Source organism: Hemicordylus capensis, chromosome 5 (assembly GCF_027244095.1).
Source record: "Hemicordylus capensis ecotype Gifberg chromosome 5, rHemCap1.1.pri, whole genome shotgun sequence".
NCBI lineage: Eukaryota > Metazoa > Chordata > Lepidosauria > Squamata > Cordylidae > Hemicordylus > Hemicordylus capensis.
In genome coordinates this window covers 12,292,928-12,320,554 of record NC_069661.1, presented here as the reverse complement: position 1 = coordinate 12,320,554, position 27,627 = coordinate 12,292,928, and the positions used below count along the sequence as shown (strand labels likewise).

General features: G+C 45.1%; 1 protein-coding gene across 1 annotated transcript; it reads right to left on the bottom strand.

The window, feature by feature from the left end:
• Positions 1-12,210: 12,210 nt before the first annotated feature.
• On the bottom strand, positions 12,211-17,377 carry LOC128327035 (ferritin heavy chain B-like). Its single transcript, XM_053255145.1, has 4 exons — positions 17,204-17,377; positions 16,493-16,639; positions 13,583-13,708; positions 12,211-12,430 (listed from the first exon to the last, which is right to left on the bottom strand). Exons 1-4 carry the CDS (start codon positions 17,303-17,305, stop codon positions 12,275-12,277), a joined length of 531 nt encoding a protein of 176 aa, XP_053111120.1. The 5' UTR covers positions 17,306-17,377; the 3' UTR covers positions 12,211-12,274.
• Positions 17,378-27,627: the final 10,250 nt, after the last annotated feature.

Genomic DNA, 27,627 nt, shown 5'->3' with positions numbered 1-27,627 from the left:
TGTCTCTTGTTTTGATCCAAGACAAGTAACTTGGCGAATTGCTCTACAGGAGGCTTGAGGGGAAGCAATACCCAAGATATTGCTCTACTGTGCTTCAGGAATAACGTGAACCAGATTGTCCAGTTTTCTTATCAGGCTAGGGTGCATCTTAACTGACCTAAAAGCCATGTTATTGGGGACCTTCCTAATGGAGGTGACACACATTTGATCTGAAGCCTATGGACTGTTAAGGGCATCGCTTTCTTGGGGGCTCCCAGCAGCACTCCTGCATGTGGTTTGGAATTTCAGGCTTATATTTCCCATTTTGACTCACAGGATCGCAGGCCAAATATTTGCCTGCATGGGCTAAATCCCAAGATTAAGTCACCTAGTAGGTAGCATGGGAAGGTAATTCCCAGGTCAAGCCTCATCCATGTGTGAAACACGCCTATTTTTGTGTGTGCTCCCCCTACATTCGTGCACAGAGGAGGTTGCTGAGTAGACCCGAGTTAAGGAGAATCTTTCACTGAAAGGTGTAGCTCAACCCATCTCAGTGTTGACACAAAAGATTAGCCTTCGGAGTTAGTTGCCTTCACAGGAAGAGCAGATGAGATTGCAACAGGCTCATCCTTCTAACATGTGTTAATGGTTGGCATGAAGCAAGGGAAATGTGATGTGAAGTTATCTTCTCTGTCGAAGGTCTTCCTGACACAAGATAAGTTCTGAGTCTGCCTATTCAATGCCCCCCCCCCTTCATACAGGTTGTCTAAACCTTTTCATTTCATTGTGCTCTAGAGCAGGGGTTCTCAATGTTGGGTCCCCAGATATTTTTGGACTTCAGCTCCCATAATCCCCAGCTCCAGTGGTCTTTGATTGGGGATTATGGGAGTTGAAGTCCAATAACATCTGGGGACCCAACATTGAGAATCCCTGCTCTAGAGCACACTCACTTAGAATTGAACAAGACAAAATGTATTCTTCCTTGGTCCACCATGGTTGCCAAAGGTTTGGTCAGCATTTGACCCCAAGGCAGACTTCTGCCTATTTGTATCACAGGCACCATGGGGCAGTATCTCTTCTCTGGACTCACTCACTGTACGTGTGTGCAGCTGGGCATCAGCTATTCCATCAGGCTGTGCCTTGGCCCTCATGCCCACCCCACTTTCCACCTTTTTGTCTCCGGGCCCAATCTGTGTTGCTTGTTTGGCTGCATCAGGGAACCAGTTCCCTGGGATCAGACTACCTTTAGCCTCTTACTGGCTTCTGGACCCATGAATAATAGCACATGGGTCTCCACCAGTGTTCCCTCTAACAGGGATTCCTAGATGTTGACTACAACTGCAATGGCTTTTTCATGGGGATTATGGGAATTCTAGTCAACCACATCTCTGAACCCCTGTAAGAGGGAACACTGGTCTCCAGTCTTGCACCCTGTTTTCCTCCCTGTCCCTGGAGAGAGGTCCCTCAGCACCAGCTGAGCAACAGTGTCTGACATACACTGAGAGGATCTAGGTATACAAACCAACCTCTGCTCCAAACTCTTTCGCTTCCTCCTTCCTCTTGTAAGTCTAAAGGCTCATTTCTCTGGCCAGCTTTGAGTTGATCTTAATTTGGCTCTCAGGTTAAAACTAAGAGGGCCTTCTTTGTCATGAAACCTGCTGCCTGTTATGATCTTCTGGAGAGGTCTGGTTATGGTTGCTTCCAGCTGACCTAGTGGTGGACTGGGCCTTCTCTGTGGCTGCACCAGGGCTTTGGAATATATTTCCTGCAAAAATAAGAACATCTCCTGTTTCTTTTCAGAAGGACCCTCAAGACTCATTTATTCTTGCAGGCTTTTAATTAGAATTAATTTTAATAATTTGTTTTAATATTTCATGGATTTTAATCTGACTTTTTATATTTTATGTTTTGTACATATCAGGTGGTATGTACCTGAAGCCAGCGTGGTGTAGTGGTTAGAGTGCTGGATGAGGACCGGCGAGACCCGAGTTCAGATCCTCATTCAGCCATGATACTTGCTGGGTGACTCTGGGCCAGTCACTTCTCGCTCAGCCTAACCTACTTCACAGGGTTGTTGTGAGGAGAAACCTAGGTATGTAGTACACCACTCTGGGCTCCTTGGAGGAAGAGCAGGATATAAAATGTAATAATAATAATAATAATAATAATAATAATAATAATATAATATAAAAATATGATAGATAAAATGCCTCTTTATGAGCTTCAATTTAGTATTGTTGGTCTTGTTTTATGAGCTAATGTTAGTTCTGTTCTGTACCCCTTTCATGACCTCACCCTCCAATAAATCTGATTATATTTTAAATTTAAACTCTCTGACAGTAATTTCCAAGACAAAAGATAGTCTGGTGTGGTTTGCCAACACCCCAGAGCAATCTCATTAATGGCACACAAGTCTCCAACAGGACCAGCATGGCAAGTTAGCCTTGTTTAAGCACAAGAGTGGAAAAACCTGGCCCTCCAGCTGTTGAATGACAACTCCCATAATCCCCAGCTACAATTTGTGGCTGAGGGTTATGGGAATTGTAGTTAAACAGCTAGGGGACCAAGTTTACTCACCCCGGCATAGCATCTACCACTAGAGTTGCTCCCTGACTTAAGCTATTCCTGGAGGCTCTTCAACATTCTTCACAATATCAAGCTGTAGTCAGCTGGAGATCTGATGGTGAGTCTTGGAAGACTGGCTATCTTACCCACAAAGGCCCACTGCCTACCCTGGTGGCTCTTGTCCTGCCTCTTGCTGCCCTCTCCAAGTGGCCATCAGCGGAAAGAGGAAAGGAACAGCAACTTTCCCTCACATTTCCTCTCCTTTGGGTCAAGCTCTTTCCCAAGGGAATCAGATAGTTGGCAGGAATGGTGGCAAGAAGGAAGGCCAACTTAGGGAGGTAGACCCACTGAGGGCCTCTTGTCCAAGGACCTAGAGCCAGTACTGCCTCTCAGGTTCCACCACAACTTGGAGCATAGCTGCCCAATATTGGTACTTCCTGCCACTATTGGACTCCAAATCCCATCAAGCCCTGCTGCAATTGACAATAGGGTGATGGACATTGGAGTCCAGCTGCAGCTTCGTAGCCACAGGGAAACAATATAATGTGTCCTAATGTACCAATCTTTGTATAAATCTGAGCATGGTCTTCACAGCAGTGGGAAAAATTCCCAATTCTCCTTCTCAACCACTAAGCTAACCTGATGACCTTGTGCTAATCCCATGCTCAGATTAATTAAATCAAGCTGAGTAATTAGAAAATGCTTGCTTCCGTACATTAAAACAAACAGTCTTTCAGAGAAGGCATGACTCTAACTCCCCTTCTGAGAAATACTAATTCCTGGTGTTAAGCTGGTAATCATCAGCATCTATTCATATGTATAAAAGGACAGCTTTAACCTTACAAATTCAAATGCTGGCTATCTTTGAGAATTTGTTGAGTGAGTTATTCCTTTAACACTTCCTTCCTGTTGCAGGTGCAGAATATTATAGATTAATAGATTGTAGAATATTCATCAGTAAGCCCTTGATCAGCACTAAGGGCCTCTTTCCATTCGGATGATGTGATTATTCCTTGAGTGGATGAAGCTATTTGCACAATTACAACTCTTTCATCCTCATCTTCTGGAATCTCATCTTGGCCTGGAAGTGGAAGTCAAGATAAACAATCTGCAGTTGTATTCCAAAGACCTGGAACTCGCAATCCAGGTCTGGTGATCTATTTGGCTGTTCTTGTGGTGGTTTGACTAGATCCTTGAGCAGCAAATAAAGCATATAGAGGTTTGGTCTGGCTGTATAGTAACTTTTCTGCCCCATAAGTAAGTCCTGAAGTGCTTTACCACCCAGAAACATGCTCAAGCATTTTTCCCCAGTGACAGAATAAATCTTCTCTGGAATAAAAGGCAACTGTAACTTCCCTTCACTCCAGACTTTACTTTCATCAGTAAAGTTGTCAAACTGACAGGTGGCATGCAGTACTGTGATATACTGATCATTAGATTAACCAGGCACTTGGGATCTAGAATAGAACCAGTAACGTTCAGCAGTCACATTCAAAGAGTTGAAATCACCATCTAAGAGCAACTTCATAAGAATTGGCATCCCCTTCCAAGTTGGCAGGAAAAGGCAAATGGTTATATATATATTCTCTGGCCTTCATTGCCCAGGCAGTGAAGCAATATAGCTTCCTGCTTTGCTTGAGTAAAATCAGGAGTCTGTATGGTGAGGAGGTAATTGTAGCAATAAGACCTTCATTGTTTCCAGGGAAGAGCAGGAAGAGTAGACAAGAAATAAGGTGGTGGTGGGATCTTAGCCATGCTGCAGTGGGCATCCAGTGAACAACAGAGACCAGAATTGAGAAGGGGAAAGTGCCTTCAGGGGTTGTGCAGGTCAGGAAGCCATAAAAACAATTAGCAACAGTGAAAGAAGAAAGCAGGTCAGGAATGTAGACCCAGTAATGCAATGAAATGAGGTTTCAGGAGCATTCACAAGCTTTGCAGGCTCACACACTCAGCTTGTTCAAAAGCTCATCGTCAAATGTTTTGTAGCTGCTTCCTTCACAGACAAAGAAATCTTATGTAGATTTAACTAAAGATATATTCAGAATCAACTCCATTTTCTCCTTCCCCTCCCTTTTCCTTTCTGCCCCCCACCCCCCACCCTCACCCCCCTACAGGATCCCTGCTCAGACAAACTTCTGGTCAACAAAACATAAAAGATTACTCAACAGAATAGAACATGGACCCCTCAAGATAACTTGATTGTGCATTTGGAAATCACATGTGTAAATCCTAGGAACCCCAGGAATGGATTGTAGATGTCATGGCTTGTAGCTATGAAGACCCCCTCTCCTCCATTGGACTGGATAAGCTTTTTAAAGGAAGGACGTGTTTGATGTTATCACCCCATGAAGTGTAAGGCACCAGAGAGTGAGGCGATTCTCACGATCGGTGAGGAAAGCCCTAAGGGGGTTTGCGGGGAGAGCGGGCTTAGCCCACTCTCCCCGCAGATGATCGGAAAGCAGCCCTGGGCAGCCGAATTGGCCACCCACAAGATTGCTGGCTCCATCACGGAGCTGGTGGGGGCTGCGGGGATTGGGGGCTGTGTAGCCCCCAGAAGTTCTAAGATGCCCCACGCAAGTGCACGAGGCAGTCTGGAGAGACCCCCGAGCCGGGGAGGCTGCTTGCAGCCTCCCAGTTGGGGGTCTACTTGTGTGTCGCCACATGCCATGGCAACACACAAGCACAAAGACGAGGTTAACTGAGCGCTCGCTCCGTTAAACTCATCTTATGGGAGGGGTATTTATGAGGGTTGGCTGCCAGGAGCAGCGTGGTTCCCATTGCAGCACATGATCGCCCTAAAGCAGGCTAGGCTCCTTTATCCCACTTTTGGGCAATCGTGAGAATCACCTCAGTGTGTCTTTGTAAATATTTAAACTTGTTTTTCTTTAAGTCTGATCAAACCACCACTCACAACCTTTTAGTTTATGCCAACATTGATCCCAAAAGCAGTATACAAAGTTCCAGTGAGGAGCTCAGTTGCTCTCCCTCAAGGTGAGCCTGTCAAAGAGGTACTCCCCCATGCCGCTCTGGGGCACTCCCAGGCGCCTCAGGTTGGTGAGGTGGTCTCCCAGCTGCTTGATGGCCTTCACCTGCTCCTCCAGGTATTCAGACTCCAGGAAGTCACACAGCTGAGGGGGCAAAAATAACCATAGCTACATTGCAAAGATTAATTAATGTTTTTAACATATTTTTATAGCACCCAAAACTTGTGTCTCTGGGTGGTTTACAATTAAAATAATTTAAAACATTAAAACAATTAAAATCATTTAAACATTAAAACCATTTAAAACCAACATTGTAAATTAAAACCATGAATCTAATTAAAAGTCTGGGTGAATAAATGTGTCCTCAATGCCTTTTTAAAAGTTGCCAGAGATGGGGAGGCTCTTATTTCAACAGGGAGCGAATTCCAAAGTCCAGGGGCAGCAACGGAGAAGGCCCGTTCCTGAGTAGCCACCAAATGAGTTGGCGGCAACACAGAAGAACCCCTCCAGATGATCTTAATAGGCAGTGGGGCTCATGGTGAAGAAGACATTCTCTTAAATACCCAGGGCCTAAGCTGTTTAGGGCTTTATAGGTTATAATTAATGCCTTGTACTTTGCCCGGAAACATATCGGCAGCCAGTGTAGCTCTTTCAACACAGGAGTGATATGATCTCTTTGAGATGACCCAGAGACCAACCTGGCTGCCACATTCTGGACCAACTGCAGTTTCCGGACTGCATACAAAGGCAGCCCCACATAGGGCGCATTGCAATAATCCAGCTTACTGGTTACCAGCATATGTACCATCATACATGGCTGATGAAATTTGGGGCTCTGAGCAATTTATTGGGGGCCACCTATTGGCCACCCCCTAATGATGCCCCTGGTTGGATGATGCCCCCAATGAAAAGTAGTGACAATCAAGGATGTAGCCTTAATGTATGTATTACATTGGATGTAACCAATCAAGGTTGGAGTGGGCCCTGGAAAAGAACTGTGGGCCATTACTGTCTCCTCCTCCCTCTTCATGTCTGTCTTCCAGAAGAATCGCAAGGACATGGTGCAAAACAAAACATTCTTCGCATGATCTTTCTCTCACTCCTGTGCAAATAACATCACACACTTCTGATGCATGCGGACACTCTCATTCCCACACATGTGCACATGCATTCCTCTAGCTCAGAAACACTTTAGACATAGATACCTACCTACTACAATCACCTTATATATAGTGGTGTGCACGGAACTAGTTCTGTGCACACCTGGGAGGCAGGGGGGCTCTTTAAGGTGCGAGGAGGGCTCTTTCCTCCTCTGCTGTGTTTCCCCCTCTGGCACTGCTTCAAAAACTGCTGGTGCAGGGTGGCTGTATGCCCTCTTGCCGCCCCGGTCAGCGTAATACTGGAAGTGGCCCGCATGCAACTCTTTCCCTTGGAGTCTATCCACTTCCCAAGTAAATGGCCCAGTTCTGCCACTTTTCCTCCCTCCCTCTCTCAGCAGGCCATTCTTGGGAGCATCATTCTGAGAACTGGTTTGGCCCACAGCTTGCTTTACAGTAGGGCTACTTAATGATAGGGTTGATCTTACTTGAGACCAATCAATTTTTGTACAATAATCTACAATGTCTTTGTTAGCAAAGAGGCACTCTTTTAAATGGTGGTTCTCTTATAGTTGGCAGAGAGCTGTCCCTATCCAACACAGCATTTCTCCATTGGTGGTTGCTGGTGTCTACCTTGTTGTTTTTTTAGATGGTGAGCCCTTTTGTAAGCCACTTTCAAAAGCAGTAAATAAATATTTGTAGTAGTAGTAGCACTAGTATGTTACTCTACAACTGGGCTGCTCAACTTTGGCCCCCTGAAGATGTTGGTTTACAACTCCCATAATCCCTGGCTATTGGTCACTGTAGTGAGGGATTATGGGAGTTGTAGTCTGAAAACAGCTGGGGGTGTGGAGGGCAAAGCTGAGTAGGACTGCTCTACAAACTCCATGCATGGAATCTTGAAATGTGAAACCTCTACAGAAGCAAGACCAGGATGAAGCCCTGTGGCTAGAGAAGATGACTAACTCTAGGCCCTGCCAGATCCACACACACTGGTGATGGGAAAAGGCAATGCTCCATGTGAGTCTTCACTGGCAAATGCTCTGGCACTGGGGAGGCTGATGCACTGGAGCAGTTCTGAGAATTGTGAATTGAGCCTTCTAATTCCAGCAGAAAACACTCCTTTTCAAAGTTAATTGCTAGCTTTAAAAACCACTTTTCAAGCTTCTATTTGCCACTGTAAAGCAGGGGCATAGATATCTCCCTTGTGGCTTAACAGGGTGGCATTTTGAAGTTTGACCTTCTGTGTGATTCAGGCTTGGCTGTAACCTTTAATCATATCTCAAGGGGAAAATGCCAACACGTTTGATGCTGTTTCTTTTCAAGGAATTGATTCATAGGTTTCTTGTTGATTCCTGGAAAAGTTCAATAGGTACTATTGAAAGCTAACTGAAGCTTTGCAATGCCATTTATGCTCCTTAATGCCTTTAAAGCTCCTGCTCTTGCTTCCCCTGTGAGGCTGCTGCCTCTGTGTAACATCTGTGGGGAGTGTGTGCAGTAGGCATGTGGCCGAAACTTTCCGGAGGCCATTATAAAGACCTCCGAAACGTTTTGTGCTGGGTGGGGGGTGTTTCGGCATTTTGGTGCCGGTGGGTGTAGTACTTTAAGGGCGGGGGAGGGTGACTTTGGGACCAATTTGTTTGGGGCAGCTCAGGAGTTCATAGCGGCCATGACAATTATGGGCCTCTCCCAAGTGGGACCGACGCACATTGCTGGTCACACGCTTGATCTGGTCTTTCACTCTGAACAGGGTGGTGTTCTGGGTGGGGACTCCTGTGATTTCCCCATTGTCATCATGTTACCATTGCTTCCTCCTGTGCAGCACGAGATGATGCATTTCAGTATCTTATATCACTGCTGCCCGATATAGGTGTTTCCCATAATCTGGGAAGAAACATATCATCAGGGATTCGATCTAGCAACTTTCTGCTTGTTAGTCAAGCATTTCCCCACTGCACTATTAGGTTGTACCTCCATAGGCACTGCATTATAATGTTAGAGACTTTTTAAAACATACATAATTATTTTGAGAGGTATGTCAGAGTTTAATCATCAAAAGGTGGGCTGTGGGTCCTGGGGTCAGAACTTTTAAGTATCTAGCAATGCAATTTCTTCCAAGGGTGGGTTTCCTCTCAAACAGCCTAATATTACTCATGTTTGCTCAGAAGTAATGTAGCAGAAATCCCCCGGGTTCTTGAGACAGAGATTGGCACCAACAGTTTGAGAGAAAGCAGATTTATTGCCAGCAATTAGAGACTCAGCAGAATAAATTCCAAAGGCTGAGCTCCGTTTACATTGTGTCTTCGCCTTTTATACTCATAACAATTTACAGACAGTGGATACAATCCTCATTAATAAGCATCGTCATCTTACAATTATTACCAATCAGACATTTTCTGCTAACTATAATTAAGCATTACTCCTCCTCCTTCTCTTCTGCATATTGATTGCCAACTATTTCATTCCCTTCCAGATGTGGCACTGAAGGTACTGGCCAGCCAACACTTTGTTATCTATAGATACCAAGGGGGCCCCTTTGCCTGCATTCCAGCAGGTCGACAGATTTATTGTGCTGTTAGCAAGTTGCAATTAGTGCAGTTTGGTAATACAGACCCTTTTAACCATTTCTTGACCACAATCTGAGTCTGCCTCAGTAAGATTCACCAATTTTAGTAGGGCTTTTCCTCACACAAGTGTCTTGGGTCTACACACGCAGCAGAATGGATGAGCCCCTTCAGCTTATGGAGAGGGGCAATTATATCCTGCACATAGAAGATTCTCAAAGCCCTCTGATTTAATCACGGACACCAGTAGTGCCCTTCTGTTTGGAAGGGAGATCGGCCCGTGTTGCATTCAGCAGTGTGGGCCGGAGTGACTCTCCCTGCCTTAAAGGATGCCAATGCAGCACGGGCTGATCTCTCTCCTCGAAGTGGGGGGAATTCTGGAGATGCCACAATGCGCCCAGGCTCATGCGCCCAGCATCTGAACCCACTCAAGCCCAGTTTGAGATTTTCCATGCACTGTTTTTCTGACTTCCATACCCAGGATCCAGAAGTTGGGCAGCAAGGTTTGGGAGATTGTCAGGAATCTGGTGTGGGAAGCAGCCTGTGTGGCTTCAGACATCACGCCCATTGGGAGTGTGTGATTTTGCATCCCGATATACAGGCTTATCTCATTATTTCTGAGGGAGAGGAGAGCTGGTCTTGTGGTAGCAAGCATGACTTGTCCCCATAGCTAAGCAGGGTCTGCCCTGGTTGCATCTGAATGGGAGACTTGATGTGTGAGCACTGCAAGATATTCTCCTCAGGGGATGGAGGTGCTCTGGGAAGAGCAGAAGGTTTCAAGTTCCCTCCCTGGCTTCTCCAAGATAGGGCTGAGAGAGATTCCTGCCTGCAACGTTGGCGAAGCCGCTGCCAGTCTGTGAAGACAATACTGAGCTAGATAGACCAATGGTCTGACTCAGTATATGGCAGTTTCCTATGTTCCTAGGGTTCTGTTCCTTGCCTATAACCATGATTAACCAAACTGAACAGAGTCATTGGAGTAATGAGAACTGGGGGTTGAAAGTTGCAGGAAAACAAAAAATGTTTTTTTCCAAGGCAAAATTAAGTGTGCTACCATGCTCTGCAGGCCTCCAGCTGTCCAGCAATGACCCCCGCCCCCGAGTCCAGATTCAATTTTCCTGTCATTTTTTGAGAAAGGTTTTTTGTGGTGTTCTTTTTTAAGTAAATGAGCCCCAAAATGGCTTTTTACAAAATGGTGGCTGGAAATTAACTGAGGTAATATGTGGCCAAGAAATTAACCCCCTTTTGCTGGGTTCTCCCCCTCCCCCACATATGCCATGGTTAAGTGTCAATTAACTGGTCACAGATATGTGAAGCTGTGGTCTGCCTGTATACCCTATATATATTATTTTCCTCACTTCCAGATTGGCCAGTGGTCGTGTGAACCCACTCTCTATGTGGGCTTCTAAAAGGGATAGAATGCAAGTAGGCAAGAATGTATACACACAGAATATGTAGAGATGCATATTGTAGCTATGCACAAGAATTACAAATTGTGAAGTTCCTTGACAGCCTTTTAGAAGCCCTGTCAAGCATTCCAATACAAAACCCCACAGCTAGCCTGCAGGGCTTCATAGAGGACTGGCCAATGTAACTTGCTTTTTACAGGTGAGGAATACTCAAGCCAAAGGCTAAGATGTTTGGGAGTCAGAAAGCCTTGCTAACCTTCTGGCTAGTAGTTTGCAGCAGACTCCTAGTCTTCTCCTTGATCCTGATGCACTTGCACCTGAAAGTGAGGACTAGCGTGCTGGACATGGACAGAGCAGTGTGGTATAGTGGTTAGAGTGCTGGATTAGGACCGGGGAGACCCAAGTTCAAATACCCATTCAGCCATGATACTAGCTGGGTGACTCTGGGCCAGTCACTTCTCTCTCAGCCTAACCTACTTCACAGGGTTGTTGTGAAAGAGAAACTTATGTAGTACACTGCTCTGGGCTCCTTGGAGGGAGAGCGGGATATAAAAAGTAAGTAAATAAAGGTGGATTCAACATTTCCTTAACTACTGTTGAACTCAAGAATCGTCTTGGTTGATCAGATTAGGGATCCATCTCAGCCAGCCCTTTCCCTCAAAGGAAGGCTAGTCATGATGCCTCTGAGAACTCCTGAATTACACCATGTGGAAGAGGACCTACCCCTATTATTTAGCTCTGGCATCAATTGGAGAGTACTCTGAAGCACCAGGAGAAGCCTCCAGGAAAGTGTTCCTCCAGCCTTTCTCAACTGTACACTGCATGATAGGAAACTGCCATATACTGAGTCAGACCATTGGTCTATCTAGCTCAGTATTGTCTTCACAGACGGACAGCAGCTTCTCCAAGGTCACAGGCAGGACTCTCTCTCAGCCCTATCTTGGAAATGCTGCCAGGAAGGGAACTTGAAACCTTCTGCTCTTCCCAGAGCGGCTCCATTTCCTGAGGGGAGTATCTTACAATGCTTACATGTAGTCTCCCATTCAAATACAACCAGGGTGGACCCTGCTTAGCTAAGGGGACAAGTCAAGCTTGCTGCCACAAGACTAGCTCTCCTCTCAGGGACAAGGCAGTAATCCTGTGCACACTTGAGACTGGGGGGTGGGTGGGGTCAAAGACAACATTCAGCTAACCATTTGAGATGTGACCAGCAGAAGCACCTCTGATTGCAACCACAGGGGACCCTTACCAATTCAGATTAGAACTGTGATAGACAGAGCTGGCATTTCTCCTCATGCCCCCCACCCCCAGAGTCAATCCCAAAAGTGGCCATTTGCAGCAGGAGTGTTCAGTCAAAATGGCACTGGCCAGACAGGTCGAATCCTCCCTCCACATACACCATGATCCAAATGAGGATCTGCTCCCCCACTGTTGCTTTCTGCTGAAGAGGCATTTCTAGAAACCACTTAGCTGAGTGGCCCCAAGACTACTGAACTCAGCAAAATTCATTTTAGTAGGCCAGCATAGGACACTATACCTTGCTTTTAATGCATATTTCTTTTAAGAGAAGCACAGTTTCTTCTCTGAACAGATCACATGAGACACGACACCATTAGGCTTTTATGCTAGCATTTTGGTTTATTTATTTCCAAATTCATCATTTCAGTGATGGGTGTTCAGCTGCTCTCCCCCAAGGTGAGCCTGTCAAAGAGGTACTCCCCCATGCCACTTTGGGGCACTCCCAGGCGCCTCAGGTTGGTGAGGTGATCTCCCAGCCGCTTGATGGCCTTCACTTGCTCTTCCAGGTATTCTGACTCCAGGAAGTCACACAGCTGAGGGGGATAAAAAGATACAGATTGATAAATCTACAGCTTCACTTGCATAGCAGAACTCCATCAGCTGCTGGAAAAAAAGCTATTGAGAACCAGTTCACAGAAGGGAACTGTAAGCTCTTTTAAGGAAACCATGGCTGCTGTGTGTTCGGCTCTCACCTTCCCTAGGATTTGCATTTAGAGAGTTGTAAATTGTGATTTCATCAGTAATACCAAATCATTAAGGACTGCAAAAAGCCACAGATCACTGGTTTTATCGTCAATATATATATTGTGCCTTGACATGCAATTTTGCAGTTATTGAACCTTCAGAATTAGGTTTTGAGTATTCGCTCTTGGAGCTATTCCATCAGACAGCACTGAAGCAGTTCTTCGCTGTATAAAGTCGTAACCATCTCAGATCTAGGCTATGCTTAAGCAACCAGTTCCCAGACTTAAAAGAGAAAAGTTTTCTGCATTTCCATGGATGCCACATTCCAGTTAGCCTGTTACGATGTAAGAAGGAGGCAGCTCTAACTCCCAGGGAGTTGATGTTCAAAGCTTCCCTCCAGAGATGGTCAACTTTTTTTGCAACTCCACATGGGAAGCTATGGAATGCTCCCACACACTAGGGCAGAAGTTGCTAACCTGTGGTCCTCCAGATGTTGCAGAACTACAACTCCCATTCTTCCCAGTCACAATAAGCTGCAGCTGGGAATGATGAGAGTTGGACTTCAGCAACATCTGGAGAACCACAGGTTGGCAACCCCTGCAATACAGAGAATTTCCTGCCTTCAGCAGAGGCCAACTGCAAGGAAGCAAGGTCAGGGCAGGGAGTTGTGCAGAGATGCAACAGGCATCTCACAGGAGGGGCTACCTTGAACTTACAAGGGGAAGGAAGCCCCTTGGAGAGGTTTCTGCTTTGCATGCAGAAGGTCCTAGATTCAGCTCCTGAGATCTCCAAGTAGGATGCGGGAAAACCCATCAGAAATTCCGGAGAGCCACTGCCAGTCCTGACAATATGAGCTACATGGACCAATGGTCCAGCTCTCCATAAGGTAGCCTTTCAACCTCATGTCACAGAGAGAGAGGCGCTAAGGGAATTGCTGCATTAGGCCAGCTTTCCTGATGTAAGGCAACCTCAGCGAACCATTTCACAATTAGTGCACTCACATGGGGGTCTCCCTTCTCTGTCGCCAGCTTGTGCAGATCCAGCAGGGCCTGGTTCACCTTCCTCTCCAGCTGCAGGGCCTTCTCCAGGGCGTCCAGGCTGCTGCCCCACCCATCCTGCTCTGGCTTCTGTGTCAAGAGTGATTAAAAAACACAAAGATATATATTATCCAGAAGTCATAACTCATAACCCTTTGCTTGATCAACTTAAGTGTTTACCATCCATTTCAAATATTGAAAGCAGAACTGATGGTGCTTTGCTGACAGCAGAAAGATATTGGGAGCAATCGAGAACAAGGAACTGGAGCTTAAGTGGGATGTCACCCTACTAACTGAGCAAATATACACTTTCTTGAAATGGCAACTCATTGAGCAAGGGGAAAGCAACCCTTCCTAGCCAACCAACACAGCACCCCTCCAGTGGTGGTTGCTGGTGTACCTTACATTTTTAGTTTGTGAGCCCTTTTGGAATTGGAAACCATTTTATAAGCCAACTTGCTGAAAAGCAGTATATAAATATTTGTAGATAAGTATTTGTAGTAATAGCTCTGTTTCAGGCATACTTTTCTTCCAGTAGATAAATTGCCAGCATTCATTCCTTGCACCCCAGAGATGTCTTTCTGCAGATTCTCATTTAGTGGTGGGTTGTGGCTGCAAGTCAGAGGGAAACCTGAAGGCGACGCTGAGAGGTATGAAGATATCTCTATCTAGCTTCCTTACCCCCTCATCCCTTCTGGTCTGGGAGAACAATCCAAGCTGTGGCTCATTCCAGCCTCCTTCCTGGCTGCTTATCTGTTGCTCTGCTCTTCCTAATTGCTCTAATACTGAGCACCTGGGCCAACTGTCTCATAGGGTGTGTGGAGGAATGATGGAGGGTTGCCAACACTTCATTGCCAGAATGAGGGACACAAGTTTGTGGGGGCTGGCTGGGAGGTGTTTGCAGTGGTAATCAAGAGCCAGAGTATCATTGACGTATATGTAATTGAATTATATGCTATTGAATAAATGAGGGGCAAATGCTGTCCCTATAGGGACCAACATTTCATCCCTGAAATGAGGGACATCCTGCATAATGAGGGACAGTTGGCAACCCTAGAAAGGAGGCTAGACCTCTTGGGTTTCTGTAAATAAGCCCCTGCATTGTATAATGTATTACTATTCCTAAACCTCTTCTTGTAAATAAGCCCTGATAAATGAATTGTATTATATTCCATTCCCCAAACTTCATTATTTCTGCATTTGCAGATCCTTGTGCATGGAGAAGGCTGGCAGGGTCAAGAGTTTGTCCCCACCCCACCCCATAGTTTCACATTCAGTTTAACATTTTGACAGTTGATTTTTGGAGGGGGAAAATATTTCAAGAACTGGAGGAAAATTTTGTTCTAATTGGATGGTTTAAAAACAAAAAACAAAAAACTTTTGGGCCAGAGAAACAGTATATATTGGGAGTGTTTTGAGAGGGAAGGAATGAAGTCAGAGTCCTGAGAGACAGAGTTTCAGAAGCCAGAGAATCAAGTCTGCTGGAGGAAGAAACCCAGCTGAAATCACTAAGAAGAAAGAGCCAGGCTGGATTGAGCTCAACACCTGTGCTGTAATCAGAACCACCAAACAAGCCAGAAGCTGATGAGAAAGCACAGAAGACTGAGTAGGGACCAGTAGAGAGTCAGGTAGTAGATGCATTTTCCCTGACCTGCTCTGTTAATAACAGTTTTGAATTTGTATTTTTTACTGCAAGAGTAATGTTTTAATTGGACCAATTTTTCTAAAAGTAAATTTCCTTGTTAAAAAAACTAGAAGCTGGTTGATTGTTGGTTGAGCCGGCGTGGTGTAGTGGTTAGAGTGCCAGGGAGACCCGAGTTCAAATCCCCATTCAGCCATGATACTAGCTGGGTGACTCTGGGTCAGTCACTTCTCTCTCAGCCTAACCTACTTCACAGGGTTGTTGTGAGGAGAAACTCAAGTATGTAGTACACCGCTCTGGGCTCCTTGGAGGAAGAGTGGGATATAAATGTAAAAATAAATAAATAGTCTCTACCGCATGCCTATAAGTCTTTCCACTTTACTGAGGGTTTTTATTTTATTTTAAGGGTTGTTGTAGCGGACCTAGCCATACCAAAAGCCCACTTGGTGGCAGTGGTAAAAAGCTTTGGAGGAATAGAGGGCTGTTCCTCCACATGTGATGTCAGTGGTGGGATCTGTCACCCATGGTAGTACGGTGGGATAGATGTTCAAGAGCGAGGGCTCAATACAGATCTGTAGCTCTTAGATTTTTACTTGAGCATACCAGAAGTACTTATTTCATACATATGCAGCCTACTTAGCAGCTCACACAAGATAACCCTGTGCATGTTTAAATATGTAAGAGAGGAGAGCTGGTCTTGTGGTAGCAAGCATGACTTGTCCCCTTAGCTAAGCAACCCTGGTTGCATATGAATGGGAGACTAGAAGTGTGAGAACTATAAGATATTTCCCTTCGGGATGGAGCTGCTCTGAGAAGAGCATCTAGGATCCAAGTTCCCTCCCTGACAATGCCAAGATAGGGCTGAGAGAGATTCCTGCCTGCAACCTTGGAGAAGCTGCTGCCGGTCTGTGAAGACAATACTGAGCTAGATGGACCAATGGTCTGACTCAGTATATGGCAGCTTCCTATATTCACTGAACTCAGGGAGATCTACCAAATAAACATGCAGATGGACTGCATATTCCCAAAATCTCCGGAAGAAACTATCTACAGCTTACTCTTGATAAAACAGCATCTCATCCGTGTAGCAGCACTTTTTTTGCTGGAAAGCCCTTTCCGAGTTTTGATTACTGTATACAGTTCATTAGTAGCACTGTCAGGAACAGTTACTTATCCCAAATTCTTCTATTCAAGTCCAATTCTTGATAGAGATATAGCCCTATGTCACTCACCTTGATGTCCTTGAGCACAATGCGACCCCCTCGCTTGTTCTGGTACTGGAGGAACTTCTCGGCATGCTCCTTCTCCTCCTGGGACTGCTCCCTCAGGAACTTGGCCATGTGGCTCAAGGCTACATCATCACGGTCGAAGTGGTAGGACTGAACAACAGAAGGATTTGGATAGTAGCAACCAGCCAAAGTCAGAAGGCAAACTATCAACCAACAGTTTCCGAGGGCAGAGGCTACTCGATCAGGTAACTCCAGTTCTATGTCTCTGTATTTGGACAGGCCCACATAGTGTAAAATATTCATCAGCTGTCCTGAGTAAAGGATGGGCAAACCTGGCCTTTTAGCTGTTTAACTACAACTCCCATCACCTACAACCACAATAAGTTATGGTTGTGGATAATGGGAGTTGTAGTTCAACAGCTGGAGAACCTAGTTTCCCCATTCCTGTTTAAGTCAAAGGTCCCCAAACTGATACGACAGATGTTACTGAACTACTACAACCCCCATCATCCCCAGCCACAATAAACTATACCAGGGGGTAATGGGTGTTTTAGTTCAGCAAAATCAGTAGTACCACAGGTTGGGAACCCCTCTCCTAAATTATCAACTGTTACCTTAAAGTGCACCACCAGTAGGCAAAAGGTGGAAAGAGTTAGCCCACACCTAGGTAGTAGCCAATATTCTATTTTCTGGGAAAAATAAACAGCAGCTTACCATAGATAAGTAGACATAGCTGGCATGCAGCTCCAGGTTCACCATTTGGTTCACCGCAGCCTCACACTCAGCACTGAAGTTCTGACGCACCAGAGAAGCCATCTCTATGTCCTACAAGACTAAACACAAACACCAAACAAAGCTCTACACAGCTATGAAGAGACTGTGTGACCACCTGGTATTAATACAGTTTGAGGACAGGTAAGTATGTGATTAGCAGGCAGTATCAACCAATGGGAATGTTTCCTATTAACCAGACAGTGACTCACATTTGTGGGAGGGAGGATGACTCAGCCATATTGGATTTCCTGGTGCAATGAGAGTTCTGATGGAAGCAGAAGCCAGCCTTGATTGGGAACTAATTGCTAAGTAGGCCTTCTCAGATGTGGGCAGGCTGCTGATTTAAGAACATAAGAACAGCCCTGCTGGATCAGGCCCAAGGCCCATCTGGTCCAGCATCCTTTTTCTCACAGTGGCCCACCAGATGCTGCTGGAAGCCTACAGGCAGGAGTTGAGGGCATGCCCTCTCTCCTGCTGTTACTCCCCTGCAACTGGTACTCAGAGGCATCCTGCCTTTGAGGCTGGAGGTGGACTTTAATCCTCCAGCTAGCAGCCGATGATAGACCTCTCCTCCATGAAGTTATCCAAACCTCTCTTAAAGCCATCCAGGTTGTTGGCTGTCACCACATCTCGTGGCAGAGAATTCCAAAAGTTGATTATGTACTTCCGTTTGTTGATCCTAGATTTCCTGGCAATCTATTTCATGGGATGACCCCTGGTTCTAGTGCAATGGGAAAGGGAAAAGAACTTATATCTATCCACTTTCTCCACACCATGCATGATTTTATAGACCTCTATCATGTCTCCCCGCAGTTGTCTTTTTTCTAAACTAAATAGCCCCAGCTGTTGTAGCCTTGCCTCATAAGAAAGGTGCTCTAGGCCCCTGCTCATCTTGGTTGCCCTCTTCTGCTCCTCTTCCAGTTCTACAATGTCCTTTTTTAGATGTGGACATTGTAGAACTGGAAAAGGTGCAGAAGAGGGCAATTGTTGGTTCCCCCCCCCCCCCACCGTAAGCATGCCTATGATTGCTGCTTGCTTGCTTGGTTTATTTTATTTTATTTTCAATGCTAGAACACTCCATTGGACTATTTTCTGCCTTTGGGGCCACTTTGGGAAGGGTGGTATAAAAATCAAATGAATGAATGGATGGAAATTCAGTTTTAGGCAGGGCTGGCCGTTGCCCTTGCTTCAGCGACCAGCAAGGTCATTGTCACTTCTATACCTGGAGCTGGCACTGCTGATGCCCTGCCTCCCTCACCAGCTTACCTGCCCCCTATTCTGCTCCTATTTCCCATGCACCAGCAGCTTCTTCCAGGCCAGTGGGATGCTATAGCTGCCAGCTGAATCTGCACCTGGACGGGGAGCCTGGCACGGGGGAAGAGAGGCAGTGGTCAGGTGGCGGGCAGAGCAGCATCAGTGCTGGCTCTAGGTAAGGGGGCAGAGAGGGGGCCTGGGGCCAGAAAGGGGGAAAATGCCCATAGAGGGCAGTGGAAGGAGGCAGTTGGGGATATGAATACCCCCTGCTGTTGGGGACAGGTAGGTGTTGGTGTACTTGCTGCCCCATGATGTGCCCCACCTGTGGCCATCACTTCATCTTGCCTCAAGGGGGAGCCATCTCTGTTTATGCTTAATTATTCAAGATATTCAACAAATAAATAATGGAACATAACAACAGTCCTGCTGGATCAGGTTAAAGGCCTATCTAGTCCAGCATCCTGTTTCACACAGTGGCCCACCAGATGCCTCTGGGAAGCCCATAGGCAAGAGTTATGTGCATACCCTCTCTCCTACTGTTGCTCCCCTGCAACTGCTATCTAGAGGTGTCTTGCTTCTGAGGCTGGAGGTGGCCTATAACCACCAGACTAGTAGCCACAGATAGACCTTTTTTGAACAAAAAAGATTGTAGATCAGGGGTAGGCAACCTAACATGCTCCAGCTATTATTGAACTACAACTCCCATAATCTCTAGCCACAGTAAACTTTGGGATGATGGGAGTTATAATTCAACAGCTGGAGTATCAAGGTTGTCTACCCTTGCTGTAGATCAGGGGTGGGCAAAGTTAGCCCTCCAGCTGTCCTTGAACAACAATTCCCATCATTCCCAGCTACAATAAATTGGAGGGCCAGCATTGCCCACCCTGCCACAGATGGCTAAAGTGTTGCCAAAAGGAGAAGCTTTACAGATGAAACCTTAAACAGTCACTGCATCCTCTTGCAGGAGAAAATTTTTACCTGCTGAAACTCAGCTCCTCATGTACCTATCAAAGGCACAAGAGCCCTTTTAGGAAAAAGGCAGGAAGCAATACTAGTGGTAATAGGTACTCTGAGTTCACAATTTCAGTGGGATTCTGGGAGCCATTGGAGTCCATGATTGGAGTGGGATCTAACAGTGCTCCTTTCTCTAGTGGCCCTAAACTACTCAAAGGCATTCCTGCTGCTGTTGGGATAGGCCAATCCTGTTTCTTGGTCACTCAAGAGGGTGACAATATCTTGGACTTCTGTGTTGATCCATATATTCTGGAACTAAATTTGGGTTTTCAAAGCAGGTTCTAGAGTTGAGTCCTAAGTCAATTTCTCATATTTCATTTCTGAGAGCACAAGAGAGTGCCATTTTGCAGAAACTAAGCAGGTCTAAGTCTGTTCAGTGCCTGGATGGGAGACCATTTGGGAACTGCCTAGATGCTGTCTTGAGATCCACCATGAAGGGAAAGGTGGGAGGTAAATGTAATAAATAAAATTAGTCTGTGTCTTATATTTGTGTTTCATATCAGAACTTGTTTGATATCATCTGTAGTTTTGAGGTCACATTCCACATTTTAGGATCAGTACTTGCAGCTCAAAGTAGAGTTGAACACCAGTCCAAAAATGCAGGAAGACATTCTAATTCAGGGCTGTACCACTCCGGCCCTCCTGCAGATGCTGGACTACAACTCCCATCCCATCATCCCCTATGTGCCCCAGTCACTGGGGATGATGGGAATTGTAGTCCAAAAAAACTGGAGGACCAAAGTTGTGGAGTCCTGTTCTGATTGAATCCAAGCTTGTTTATCTGCGTAAAAAGGAGCCCTTGCCCATCTCTGTATCGCTCATTATCATTTTTATGACACGCTATATACCACTTTTCATTATCAATTCGTGTTAACTCTAGGGTGTGGCCAGGCTCTTGCCCCTCTCTTCTGTGACTACTTTCCTGGCAGCTGTAGTGTATATACACATGTCCAGTGACCAATAAATTATCATCTCGTTTACTCATAAGTGCTGCCATTTTTGTTTACATGCCATGCCCAGGTTCACACTTATCATGGGCCTTCTGTGGCAAGAGAGCCACTGGTGGTGAAGGGAGGAGAGACCCATGGGAGGCACTCAGCAAGCCTCATGCAGGTTACCTATTGCGGTACAGGGCCACAACATGGGGGAAATGTACGGTATACTGGAATCCAAGACTAGGTTTCCCTGAAGTTTTTTGATCTTAGAAATCAGGAGGTCGTCTTAAATCCAGAGTCCTGTTCCCTTTGAGTAAATGCAGGTATATTTGACCCAGGGTGAGTCAGCAGTTCCTGTGTACGTCCTGCCTAGACTAGTCAACTCTGGGCCTATATAGGAATGCTGTCTGCAGCCACAGCTTGCCAGAAGCCCTGCAGGAGAGGAAGAGAACATCTGATTCCCAGATGGCCCCAGGGTGAGAACCTGCGTTTCTGTCTGTCTGCTGCTGCTGCCTGCACACTTGCTGCCTGTCTCGGGGGTGACCTGTGGGACTGTGGCTGCTGCTGCCACCTTTGGAGAGTTTGGGCAGGACCAGGGCCCAGGGTGAGTCAGCACTTCTTAATAAACTACATGCCCCAACTAGCCAACTCTGCCAGAGCTCTTAGAACTTATGTGGTAGTGTAACTGTGTGGTAGTGGTGGGCCCCTGATCAACCAAGATGATCAGGGGCCTAGAGCACCTTTCTTATGAGGCAAGGCTACAACACCTGGGGCTTTTAGTTTAGAAAAAAGATGACTGTGGGGAGACATGATAGAGATCTATAAAATCATACATGGTGTGGAGAAAGTGGATGGAGAGAAATACTTCTTCCTCTCACATAACACTAGAACCAGGGGTTGTCCTATGAAATTGATTGCCAGGAAATTTTGGACCAGCAAACGGAAGTACTTTTTCACACATTGCATAATCAACTTGTGGAATTCTCTGCCATGAGATGTGGTGACAGCCAACAACCTGGATGGCTTTAAGAGGGGTTTAGATAACTTCATGGAGGAGCCGTCTATCATCGGCTGCTAGCTGGAGGGTTAAAGGCCACCTCCAGCCTCAAAGGCAGGATGCCTCTGAGTACCAGTTGCAGAGGAGTAACAGCAGGAGAGAGGGCATGCCCTCAACTCCTGCCTGTAGGCTTCCATCGGCAACTGGTGGGCCACTGTGTGAAACAGGATGCTGGACTAGATGGGCCTTGGGCCCAATCCAGCAGGGCTGTTTTTATGTTCTTATGTCGGTGGCTGTTTTATATTAAGCTTCTGTTGTTTTAAGTCCTGGGTGAGATTGGTTTATGATGTTTCTGAGTTTTTCTGGAGATGGGGAGATGGGGGGCATATTCACAGATTATGGGGTGGCTATTCCGGTGGTGGTGGGGAGTAGAAGAAGTTATGTTGCCAATTCAGCAGGCCATTATAGGGGAAGGGAAATCAGAAATCTACTAGCTGTTTCCCCTTCTGGCTGTCCTGTCAGCTCTTCGACCTCAGGGAGCTGTGCCAACTACACACAGAGCCTCACCTTGCTCCTTTGTCAGAGGCGTATCTAGGGAAAATAGCGCCTAGGGCAAGCATTGAAATTGCGCCCCCTGTCCAAACATCTGACACCCATCTTTCAGATAACTTTACCATAATATCAGCTGAAAAATACAAGTCTGAAGGTCACAGACAAGTCACATATCTGAATATGTGTGTAGTGACTTATATTATTATTATTATTTAATTAAAAAATTACCTGTAGCCCCTTCGGGGGGCTTCCTAAAGGCTGGGGGGGGCCTGAAAAGCCCCCCCTTTCTGGCCTCTAGGGCCTCACAGGGACTATTTGAGCATGTGTGCTGGCCATTTTGTAAAATAATTTTTTTTTTAAAAAAGGGATCTGAAAACAAAATGGCCACCACGCATGCTCGAATGACCTCTGTGTGACCTGGTGTGGCCTAGGGCCTCACAGAGGCCATTTGAGCATGTGCAGTGGCCATTTTGTTTTCAGCAGCCATTATAAAAACAATTTTAATTTTAAGAAATGGCACCCCCTTTTAAGTGGCACCCAGGGCACGTGCCCTGCCTGCCCTAACCTAGATACGCCCCTGTCCTTTGTAATGCCAGGTTGGTGCAGAATAAGTCAGAAATCATCCATGACTTGATTATGGGTGAAGGGGCCGACCTGGTATGTATAGCAGAGAGTTGGTTGGGGGAGCCTATCATTATCCAGAGAGGTTCATTTGCAGTTGCCTGGTGGCTACATAGGGACAGGCCTTCTCTTTTGGTGCCCCGAGACTCTGGAATGTGCTCCCTGCTTAAATAAGAGCCTCCTCATCTGTCAACTTGTAAAAAGTCTCTAAAGACTTCTTTTTTTCTACCCAAGCTTTTAAACTGAGCTGTGGTTTTAAATGGTTCTTTCTTTCTTTTAATTTTTAGTCTGCTTTATGTTGTGGTAAACTAACCAGGGATGGAAATTTGGGGTGGTCTACAAATTTGAAAAAGAAATAAATTTCCTGCATTTAACCTCTTCTTTTAAAGAGGAATGTCTTCAATTCAGAGTTGCATTTGTTTCGGGTAAATATCAGCTAGAATGTTTGCTTGTTAACCAGGGTTCTCTATGAATTTCATCTCAAAAGTTATTCTGGTAAAAATCGCCATGAAATGTAGACATTTTTTTAATTGGAAAGACTTACCCATCAACAGTATCCACATAACTGAGATTGGCTATGCCTTTATCTAGTCTAGTGCTCTGCTATTTCTATTGTCTGTGCAAAACATGTTAAGATCTGTGCTAGAATGACTGTTTTAACTGAGCCACTTATCAGCTAAGAGATACATTATACCAGGGTTTCTTAACCTTGGGCCCCAGATGTTGATGGACTACAACTCCCATCATCCCCAGCCACAATGGAAGCCAACAGGTATGTGAACTGTCAGTTTAATCCCCCAAATTAAACATCTTGTGAAGCAGATTCTTCAGATACCCGGAGGCATGAAGCCATGTGTGAATAACTCCCAGTTTTCTCAGGCTTTTAGTAAAAAAATAATCTGCTTAATTGTTGTATTCTGTAAAACATTCCTGTTTTCATTCTGTTTTTATGTTTGTCGTATTTTAAATTATGTGCACTGCCTAGGAATCAATGTATCAAGCAGTATGTAAACAAACTCAGCCACAGTCTACAATCTTTGGATTTTTTAAGCCTAGGCTATCTAATGAAGCCGGTGGACAGGACATTTAGGGAGCACAGAAATGAGGACTTTTGCAGACAGTGCATGGTTAATCTATGGTATTTGCTGCCCCAAGCTGCCGTGCTGGCCACCATCTTATATGCCTTTAAATGGGATTGGATAGATTCATGGAAGACCATAGGTCTACTAGGCACGAGAGAGCTACAATATATGCTACCACCAGGTTCAGAGTCAGTATGAATTCCAGTTACAAGAGAGCAATGTCAGGGCAGGTGCTTTGCCTTCATCTCCTGTTTGTGGGCTTCCCAGAGACATCTGGTTGGCTACTGTGGGAAGCAGAATACTGGACAAGAGAGGGCTCTGATCTGACCCAAAACGGCTCTTCTAAGATCAGACTGATATAAGATCAGAGCTTCTACATCTTAGAATGCGTTTTAAAAGACCTTTCAGACACATCTGTTTTCTCAGGCAACTTGTTAACTTTAAACCGCTTGTTTTATTTTGTAAAATTGTTTTAACCATTTTATCCTGTTTAACTTGTTAAACCATTTTATCCTGTTAAAACTTGCCAAATCTTAAATTATGTACATCATCTTAGGGATGCACAGCAGGTGGTATATAAATATGCTGAATAAATATTCTTTTTGATTCTGTTCCACTGGACAGAGGTTTTGCTCCTGGCTAGCAAGTCCTTTCCAATATAGTTTGTCGGGATTGCTGTTGTATAGCTCCTTTATGTGACAGAAGTCAAGACTTTAGGACTAACATCTTTAGTCTGAGAAGATGAGGTCCCATCATGGGATCTCATTAAAGTTACTGGAAGTTGAGCTGTGGTCCCTTGAGTCCTGATAATGATTGACTGGTTGTCACCAACGGAAAATTAGAACCAAAGTGGACAGGTCTTGGCTGCACTGTATAATAAACCAGTCTCCAGCCTGTCTGACTTGCCATGGCTCGTACCCAGGAATTATAATCTAATGGAAGGACCCATCATCTCTAGTAAAAGATGCCACAGCTTATAGTAAAAGATGCCACACCTTATCACACAACTCCAGTAATTGTAGAATCTATGAGCTGTAAAGCCAATGTATATGGGACCAGATATTTGTAGTTTAATATCTTTACCTGCCTTCCAAAGAACCCTTAAGACACATTTGTTTTTAGCCAGACTTTTAGTAATTTCTGAGTTTAAAAATTTTAATTGTTCTTTAGATTTTTTAAATTGCTGTAATTTTTGGATGTGTTAGATTTTTAATTCTTGTCTTAATAGCTGTTCTTGTTTGTTTTTGTGAACTGCCTGGAGCCTCTGGAGTCAGGCAGTATATTAATAAATTTAAAATAAAAAATAAAATAAATATGTAGTGTTGTAGGTTTCCTCCAGGTGACAAGTTTCCTATTCAGCAATAACAGATTATGTTATGCAACAGTTACTGGTCAGATCATATCAGGGGAGTTGCTGGGAAATTTGTTCCCAGCCTTTTAAAGGCTACTTGGTCAAATGAAAGGCCTTGCCTTCGTGTGGGTGCTTTCTGTTGCAGATCAGATCACAGCTGGAGATCTGGTATGGGACAATCCCTATTCCTTGGGCATGAGGCCAAAGCTCAGTGAATAGAGCATGTCCTAGGTTAAATCTCTGAGGTTGTAGGTAAGGCTATGGGAAGAAAAAACATGCACACCATGTGAAGCTTCCACCTGACAGACAACACTGCCAGTAGAAACTAATTTCATATATTCCTCTAGCATGAAGAAATGAGACCAATCCATTATTCAGTAGATTGGCACAAAGCTGCAGCAGAAATTGTGCTTGTTTACAGCAATGGTGATTTGGTACATGTCTGAATGAAGATTATATATTCATTCTTGCTTTCACAGCTTCAGATCATGTTTCTTAATCATGGCAGTCTTCTACTCCAATGAGTTCCTGAGAAGTAAAAGCTTCCAGAGGACAAGATGACAGCCAAGATGTGATGATATCAGGCTTTTGTTCAGAAGCTATTTTACTCTGATGATTAGGTACATGGTGGAAACTGAAGGCTCCTTTCAGAGTAAGAGTTGAACCAGGACACCACCCACCTGCTGAAGTTCAAACTGAAAACCAAAGCCTATTAACATGTGCCATACTCTATTTTGAGTTTTAGGAACATATAGCAGTCCATGCTGTTACATCCCAACCATACACTGCTAGATAAAATGTGAAACTTTAATTTTATAAGTCTTTGCAGAAGAAAGTTTACAAGCAAACCCGTTTCAGCTTCGAGTAAAGCCAATTTTGCACTTAAATCACTTCTGATTTTGTTTGTCCCCCTGCCACTTCCACAACTGGTAGAATGTAAGTGCTTATCTTAGAGAGCACCTTCTTCTGCATGATCCCCACCGCACATTAAGTTCATCTGAGGAGGTCCGTCTCCAGTTACCACCGGTTCATCAGGTGGCAACTCGGAGGCAGGCCTTCTCTGTAGCTGCTCCTGGACTATGGAAGGCACTCCTGACAGAAATCCATAATTTGAGTTCATTATTGTCTTTCAGGAGAGCCCTTAAAAGACCCCCTGTTTGGCCTGGCCTTCCGGGATTTTTAAACTGTTGTAAACTGTTTTAAATTGTTTTAAATGTTTGCCCTGGTTTTCCAGGGTTTGTAACTGTTTGAATGTTTAATTGGTTTTATTCTGTTTTTATAGTTTTGTTTTTAATTGTTAACTGGTTTTAATTGTTTTTATTCTGTTGTAAACCGCCCTGAGCCATTTTGGAAGGGTGGTATATAAACTGAATGAATGAATGAATACTTTCTTTAGGGAGGCAGAGCAGTGCCCCTGCTAACTGGGCAAAGAGGCACCTTTTAAAAGTGGTGATACTCTTTGTTTTGCAGGGGGAGAGCAACTGGCCCTATCCATCCCCAGCACAGCATCACTTTGGTAGCTGTTGCTGGTGTCAATCTTAAGTTTATTTTTTTAAAAATTGTGAGTGCTTTGGGGACAGGGAGCCATTTATTTGTATCTATGTAAACTGCTTTGGGAACTTTGGTTGGAAAGTGGTATATAAATCAGGTAAGCAATAGAGGCAGCACTATCTGGTCTAGCTCTCTGCCTCCAGCAACCATTGGTCAGATATCCCCGGCAAGTTCAAACGAGAAATGCAGGAAGCTGCCTTATATTGAGTCAGACCACTGGTCCATCTAGCTCAGTATTGTCTACACTGACTGGCAGCAGCTCTCCAAGGTTTCAGGCAGGCGTCTTTCCCAGCCCTTCCTGGAAGTTTCCCACACCCGGCTTTTAGCCCACATCTCAAGAATGGAGTGGCACATTCACATATTCTGCAGATTTACCCCCAAGTCCCTGTGAACTATCGGGGAACACTTCACACATGGTTTGGGTTTTTCACTGTTTGTTAGGGTGCAACCCGGAAAAATTCACTTTTTGCATCTGATTTTTTGGATTGCGTTGAGTTCGCAGCAAATCCTCGCAGACAACCCGTGAGCTTGCTGTGTGGAGAACTCCCTGGAATGCCAGGAATTGAACCTGCATGTGAAACTCTACCACTGAGCAATGCCCCTAAGGAGAATATCTTACAGCAGTTTGGTAGCTACCCAGCCAAATAGGGAATAAAGCAGACCCTGTTTAGCAAAGGGGGCAACTCTTGCAAGACCAGCTCTCATACATGAGGACAACACCCTTCTATCTGAGGAGAGATACACTGCTTCTGAACACATGGAGGTATGCTCTGGCCATTGGCAAATGAGATGCGGTGCTTCGATATTGTCAAAGTACAGCTTCAACTTAATCCTTGGATGCTCCAGTCATCTCACTCTTTGTATATATTCCCCCACCCTCCGATCAGCACCCCTCATCAAGAATACTGGGTGTGACAGCACCCTAGTGGCAATCTTATTTATTTTCCAACATGCACCATGCAGCACTTCAGTGACAAGTTCAGCTGCTCTCCCGCTAGGTGAGTTTG